Source organism: Penaeus chinensis, chromosome 31 (genome assembly GCF_019202785.1).
Source record: "Penaeus chinensis breed Huanghai No. 1 chromosome 31, ASM1920278v2, whole genome shotgun sequence".
NCBI lineage: Eukaryota > Metazoa > Arthropoda > Malacostraca > Decapoda > Penaeidae > Penaeus > Penaeus chinensis.
In genome coordinates this window covers 23020238-23027737 of record NC_061849.1, presented here as the reverse complement: position 1 = coordinate 23027737, position 7500 = coordinate 23020238, and the positions used below count along the sequence as shown (strand labels likewise).

At 38.2% G+C, this 7500-nt stretch overlaps 3 protein-coding genes across 3 annotated transcripts in view; all 3 read left to right on the top strand.

Moving 5' to 3' along the window:
• The window catches only part of LOC125041730 (lysine-specific demethylase 8-like), an 84375-nt gene extending 83634 nt beyond the window's left edge, over positions 1–741 (top strand). Inside the window, exon 5 of the mRNA XM_047636975.1 lies at positions 604–741. The gene's annotated coding sequence lies outside the window, so the exon portion shown is untranslated. The remainder of the gene's footprint in view (positions 1–603) is intronic.
• Positions 1–1671, top strand: part of LOC125042092 (ceramide synthase 2-like) — a 5833-nt gene extending 4162 nt beyond the window's left edge. Inside the window, exon 3 of the mRNA XM_047637559.1 lies at positions 604–1671. Within this exon, the coding sequence (XP_047493515.1) occupies positions 604–1671 (1068 nt within the window). The remainder of the gene's footprint in view (positions 1–603) is intronic.
• Positions 1672–3619: 1948 nt separating this feature from the next.
• Positions 3620–6569, top strand: LOC125041782. The gene is made up of 2 exons (XM_047637066.1): positions 3620–4205; positions 5206–6569. The coding sequence occupies exons 1-2, from the start codon at positions 4193–4195 to the stop codon at positions 5562–5564; spliced, it is 372 nt and encodes a 123-aa protein (XP_047493022.1). The 5' UTR covers positions 3620–4192; the 3' UTR covers positions 5565–6569.
• Positions 6570–7500: the final 931 nt, after the last annotated feature.

Below are 7500 nucleotides of genomic sequence, written 5' to 3'. Positions count from 1 at the left end.
ATAGATAGATAGATAGATATATATACATAAATATATAGGTATATATATGTACATATATTTATTGATTTATTTATTTATAAGCATGTGTGTATGGAGAGAGAGAGATCGGACGTCGCTTTTAGCATTTGTTCATCTAGGCGCTCTCTCTCTCTCTCTCTCTCTCTCTCTCTCTCTCTCTCTCTATATATATATATATATATATATATATATATATAGAGAGAGAGAGAGAGAGAGAGATAGATAGATATAGATATAGATATATATCTGTGTGTGTGTGTGTGTGTGTGTGTGTGTGTGTGTGTGTGTGTGTGTGTGTGTGTGTGTGTGTGTGTGTGTGTGTGTGTGTAATGTGCGTGTGTGTGGAGAGAGAGATAAAGGGTGAGACAAGAGAAATAAGAGAACTGCCTGTCAGAAGTAACACGTTGCTAGTCTAACCCATGCCTTTTCATTATTTTCCAAAATGGTCTCAATATATAACCAACCACTCATTATTCATATTGTTATTACTGAAAACCGTATGCCTGCAGGACATATTTCTATTCTTAATTATCCTTTTGAATACTATTGCTGTGACTGACATCCTTTGTAACCTTCCTTCGGCAGGCCAGGGACTGGTGGCGCCGGTGCTCAGCCACGTTTTGGAGCCAAGAGTTCTGGCTGCCGGCCGGCCTCACCTGGGACGACATCCACACCTCCATGTACGACATTCTCTTCATCCCGCTGCTCATCGGACTCTTCTTCGTGCTGCTGCGGCACTTCGTGGTCGAGCCCTTCGTGCTGCTGCCAATAGCTCGCAAGGCACAGATTCCCAACAAGCGCCCGAGATCTCCCGAACCTAACGATACTCTGCAGATCGTGTTCCAGCGCTACGAAACGTCCCCGCCCAAGAAGGTGCTCGTGGAAGCCTCGCGAGCAACGCGGCTGACGGAGCGCCAGGTGGAGCGATGGCTGAGGCGCGCGTACTCCGTGAATCGCCTCAACAGGCATGACAAGTTCATGGACTGCGGCTTCAAGATGGTGTGCCACATCTGGTTCGGGATCATGGGCGCAGCTGTTACGTTGTCCAAGCCGTGGTTCTGGGACACCACACTCTGCTGGGAAGGATACCCAAATCACCCTGTAACCACTGACGTGTATTGGTATTACATGATTCTCCTCGGGTACTACTGGGCCATCACCTACTCTGAGCTCCCCCGTCCGGGCGGCAAGGGCTCGGACAAGGCTCAGATGATCCTGCACCATTCGCTTACTATCCTGCTCATCGTCTTTTCGTGGACCACAGGATACGTACGGATAGGCACCCTCATCCTGTTCGTTCACGAGTACTCGGACATCGCTCTTCTGGCCGCCAAGGTCTGCCACTACGCAGGTTACGATGCCCCTACGGAGCCCCTCTTCGTGGCATTCCTGGTCCTGTGGGGCATCACCAGGTGCGGCATCTTACCCTTCTGGATAGTCCGAAGCGTGTTCACCGAGGCCACCCCAGCGGGAGTGGAGATGCCGGCGCTGTACATGATGCAGTCGTGGTTCGTGGGGCTGCTGTGCCTCACTGCCATCTGGACGGGACTCATCGTGAGGACGATGACGAGGAAGCTAAGAGGCGAAGGGCTGAAGGACGCCCGCTCTGCCACCGAGGAGTCCGACAGTGAGAAAGCTGAGAAGAAAGACTGAGGCGGGACTTTTATGCTGTCTTTATTTATATCATCTTAAATAATGTATCTTATGTAACTTTTATTTAACTTTTAGTTCTTATTTCTTGTCGTTTTCCTTTCGTTGTTTCTTGTTCCCAAATTATGGATTTATGTTTGCTATACAGCCTTTTACGCCTGTGATTATATTTGTAATAAGAATCTAAGGGTAAATTTTGTTTTTGTAGTTTACTCCATCTTTCATTATCCCCAAAGAAAAAGGTTTATGCATACACACGTACACGCATACACACACAAACACACGTTTAGACATTGCTCTGATTAGGAAATTGATAGAAAAATAACACAATATATAAAATCAAGTTTTATGTTTATGCTCGGCTTGTGCAGCGAGAATAAGTTTCACACTTGAACTCATGGAAGATGTAAAGTAATGATTAGGACTAAAAGCGTTATCATACGCCCCCGCCCCCCCTTCTTACCACTCCAACATGAAAGTCAGAGTAGATAACGGTTATTACCCAGCGTAAAGGTAAAAATGTCGACAGGCTTATTTACAATTAGCTACACATGGTCAAGATTAAAGGAAATTACATATTACATTATGTGGACAACACGGTGTCTTAAATGGTTTTATCACTGTAATACTCTTTGAAAATGTACTGGTAAGATATTCTACTAAATATCATTTACATCACATCTGTTTCTGAATGTGCAATCGTTATTCAGGATTACATTTTATCAGTCATAATAAAGTTCCACGTAATTGACCATATGTTATGTATACTTCAGATTAATTAGCTTATCTTTTATCACTGGTCACTTACGATATGGACAGTAAAACCGTTACATCATAGTCACGATTTGGCTCTTATAAATGGAAACTTGTTACTTCAACAGGTCAAAGAGCAATTTCTCACCTTGTTTAGTATATATATGTGTGTGTGTGTGTGTGTGTGTGTGTGTGTGTGTGTGTGTGTGTGTGTGTGTGTGTGTGTGTGTGTGTACGTGTGTACCGCCCTCAAAGTTCAAGAGCAGTATCTTCATTTTTGTCCAATATCAAGTTATCTTACCCAAAGAACTTGAATACACTATTCCCACCTTTTGAACACTTCAGATACCATTTTTTTTTTTTATCTTAGTTAACGAAATGTTTACAATTCAAACTGACAGTATCTACCAAAATATAGTGGCGACTCCACGTATAAAGACAATTTTCTCAGAAAATTAATTAAATTTATATATACATACATATATATATACATGTATATACATATATATATATATATATGTGTGTGTGTGTGTGCATGTGTGTGTGTGTGTGTGTGTGTGTGTGTGTGTGTGTGTGTGTGTGTTTGTGTGTGTGTGTAGCGTAGCTTAATTCAGTAAAGGAACTAGAATGTCTAAATTTGCCTTTGAGCCAACAAATTAAAATCTCATTGATAACAGAAACAATTCAATATAGAAAATTAAAAGAAAACCTAGGAAACAAATAAATTATTATATCAAAATTTGCATGGTTCATATTGCTCACGATACAAATGGCTCTCCCTAGGTAGTATGATATTTAGCTTATCTGATAAATAGTCTTTGTCAATTTGTTTACACACACACACACACACACACACACACGTACACACACGCACGTACACACACACACACACACACACACACACACACACACACACACACACACACACACACACACACACACACACACACACACGCACGCACGCACGTACACACATACACACACACACACACACACACACAAACACACACATACACACACACACACATACGTACACTCTCTCTCACACACACATACACACACACACACACATACACACACATTGTGACAGGCCCGGGCAGCTGGTTGACCTGACCTTACTCCGGAATGACAGGAAGAGCCTCGAGGGAAACACCTTTTCGCCCTGGTCAAAGGAGGGCGTGCCCCACGCACCCACCAGGGGCCGGATACTCAAAACAACCCGTAAGTTACAAGGTCGAGGACGTTGTAACCGCCTTACAACATTGTAACTTACGAACTCCTTACAACATTGTAAGTGACCCATACTCAAAAAAAAATTACAATGTTGTAAGCACATTGTAAGGCTAATGTCAACATCGTAAGTTAATTCCCTAGGCTGCCAAGAGAGGGCACATCGGTAGGTGATTGACCAATCAGCAGTCAGCCTCGTAGACGTAACAGCCAATGAGAAGCCACAAATCTCAGCTGTTTTATCACCGTGCTACACCAAAGGTAAACAACGCCATGGAAGGTCCAACTCAAAAGAAAAGAAGGCCAAATTTCTCAGACGAAGAGATGTTGGCTTTAATAGAAGCTGTGGCAACGAAGAAGAATGTGGTTCTGGGTATATCAGATAACAGAATAATCGCACAAGTGAAAAATAACGCCTAGGAGAGTGTGACTAAGGAAGTGAGTCTTGTCGCTCGCGTACCGAGGAATGTGAATGCAGGGCGTAGGAAGTTCACAGACCTAAGAGCAGCTTGGAAAAAAGGCAGCACAAGAGGAAAAACACATGGGAGGAACAGGTAAGATTTCAAAAGTAAATTTTGTTCTGTACATTCTTAAGGTACCGTCAACCTGAGTTGTTGAAATTAGTCACAAGTGCTTGAAACTTATCCTTTATAGTTAGAGTAAAGGAAAAACAGTACATGTCATATAATAACTTTATATTCTTGTCACAGAATAGTTGAAGTAGGAGTGAGTACCATTTTTTTTTTATTATCTATATCATGTCATGGATATTTTTTTAATATCCATGACATAGTTACTCAAAGTAATGTAAGGGTAATATCAAGTACAATATGATAGTACACTCACTGATGCATAACACAATATGGAGATAAAGCATATTGTCATAAAGAAAATAGAATGTAGAAATATCTTAGTAATTGCCCATGTATTTCCCTTATATGAAAAAATCTAGAAATTTGATTAAACAAAGGCCAACAATATAGCATAAAGAATGGTAATATTAAATGTATAATCTTAATTGTTTGGTATTATTTAGTTTCTAAGTGTTTATTGGTTTTAAAAAATAACTTATTTCCTGAAACATCTACAATTATAAGAACAATTTTCACCATATGATCATCCTTCACAGATGTAGTCTAATGGATGGATTTTTTGAAGTAAATAAAATAAATATGACTCATCAAGTAAATAATAGCAGTATTACATGTCGGATCTTATTCGTTTTGCATTATTATTATTAGTTTTTAATACATAGGAATAGTCATTTCTTAAATCAACTTCATAAATGTATTCTAATAGATATTTATTTTTTGACTTAATTAAAAATAGCAAACTTGACTCATCAAGTTGCGAATCATACATAAATAAATATCAGCTTAATAATTCAGATCACATCATAACACAATTATAATATTGGATTTAACATTGCTTACTCAGGCATAAAATGATTTGTATGCTGATATATGTCGGTTTAGGAGTATAATACATGTGTTGTCTTATCAGACTCAAGAAATGTATATTATAAAAATTAAAATATAGATTTGCATTTTTTAGATGTTGCAGAACCAACTCCTGGGCCATCTGGGATAGCATCTCAGGTCATAACAGACTCGAAAGTTGTTGTAACATTGGATGAGGGCACTCCAGAGGAGCAAGAAATGACAATATCCATTGTGTCAATGGACCACACTTACTCTTCAGAATTACCTCCTTTTTTAATAGAAGACAGTGACGCTCAGGATGGAGGTAGCAGGCATGGTCATAGCAGAAGATCAGAAGAAAGGAGAATTTTGCCTGACATGCTTCAGATACAAGCAAATATAGAAATTCACTTGAAACAGCTTGTAAGTTCAGTAAAAGACATTGCATCAGCATTACAAACAATTGCTGGTGTTATAAAAGATAAGGCATAAGTTCTTATTTTTATCAAATGATGAAATATTTTAGTTTTTCTCCCATTCAATTCTAGTCTTAATCTACCCATTTATAGTACACAGTTGACATTAATTTGTGATAGGCATTTGTACATTTAACAAAGTCATAATGTTAAGTTATTGCTTGAGAGACTAAGTCTAAAATAAGTCTTTATTTCGGAGTTCCTTTATTTCTTTAGTACAGACTAAGGCAAAAATCCATTATATATTATTTATTTTTTGTTCGCATTAATGTTTGCACTGAGGTTGTGAAAATTGTATTTTGGTTTTATGATATAGGTTTAGACCATTTCATCCAGTTTGGAAGAATCATATTTTTATAGGGAGGGAATTCAGGATCTTATTATTTTTTTAGGAAAAAAATGATTTTCATTTTTTTTCAAAATTCTGACAGGTGCACTGTTTGGTTTCTGCATAGGTTATATATTTTCCTTTTAGGTTAAGGAAGTAACACATTTTTGTTGTTTACACATGGCAATAATAAAGTTAAACTATAATAGTTCTGGTGCTGTCAATTAAGATTGATTTTAATTGTTGATACTAAGACAGAGCTGTATTTAAGTTTAATTTATTTTTCTGGTTTTGATGTTGTAGGCTGAGGAAGAAAGCAAATATATACTTATTGCTATTCTAATATTTATGGTTAACATAACGGTAGTAATTAAGCTTTGAGGGACAGCTTTACTCGTATTTTAAAAATGTTATATTTCTTTATTTGTATATTTATATGTCTGAAATTACTTGCTTCCAAAGATTTTTGTTTATTTCACTTCTAAGGCAACCCAACTTTGGTTGTGGTCTGTCTTGTGGTCATAAAGCACCATGACAAAAATATGTAACTTACATTTTGTACTTTTGAGCAGTATTGCTTTGTATGTATCTGTAGATACTTTCATATTATTTTTGTGATGTATCATTATGGTATTTTTCTTACCAGTCTTATATTTTTATAATCACAGTCTGAAATAAAGTTTTACTTTTTAATGCTTGATTATAATTACCCTAGATCTTGAATAACAGTTATTTCTTCTTGCATATTCAAACTACTACTTATTCAATTGTAATGTGCATTGATAAGAGTTCCATCAATAAAAATAGTTCAAGTATACAATTATTCATACAAAAAAAAAAAAAAAAAATTGAAAAGTAAAATCACTACTTCCAGGATGTGGTAGTATGTATGTAACCTAGTTCTTCCTGAGTATAGGTCCAACACCTCACAAAGCCTCAAAATGTCATGTCTTGGAAATCCGTAGTACCGCAGTAACTGGTTATCATTAACATGCAAAGGGGTTCCTATAATGTCTTTCATGCTGTAAAGCTCGATCATGAAAATAAGCAGCCACCCACTCCACATTGGGTGTGTCGTCTGTCAACACTGTTAGCACTTGCAATATGTTTAAATCACAACAATTAAGTAAAGAAGGCAAAGAAAACACTTAATATCTAGATTTTCCGGTGTATTAAATATATAAAACGGCAGTGTGTAGTCAAATAAAGGCTATATAAGTTATGACGACTATGCAATCGAGATATAAACAATCACTATATCCGGTTTGAAACGCTTACAAGAGCTCCCGAGCAGTTGTAACTTACAAGGTACTTTACAATGTGTGACGTCATAACATGGCGGCTATTTTTGTTTCGAGTATGGCCCTCGGAGGAGTTACAACATTGTAACTGCTCCGATGTGAGATACAACATTGTAAACTGTTTTGAGTATCCCGCCCCAGTACTTTAGGCTCAGGATAACCCAGGTCAGGGAGAGTCCTTTTCAGAGAGTCCTGCCGGCCGCTGCGGGTCAGGCTGGCTCCAGCTGCGCGCCCGCCCTCCGGGCAGACCAAGCACTAAGCCTTACCAAAGACTTGTATCCGTGTGAATATCTGTATTGCTTACGCTTCTCAACAAAAGAGGT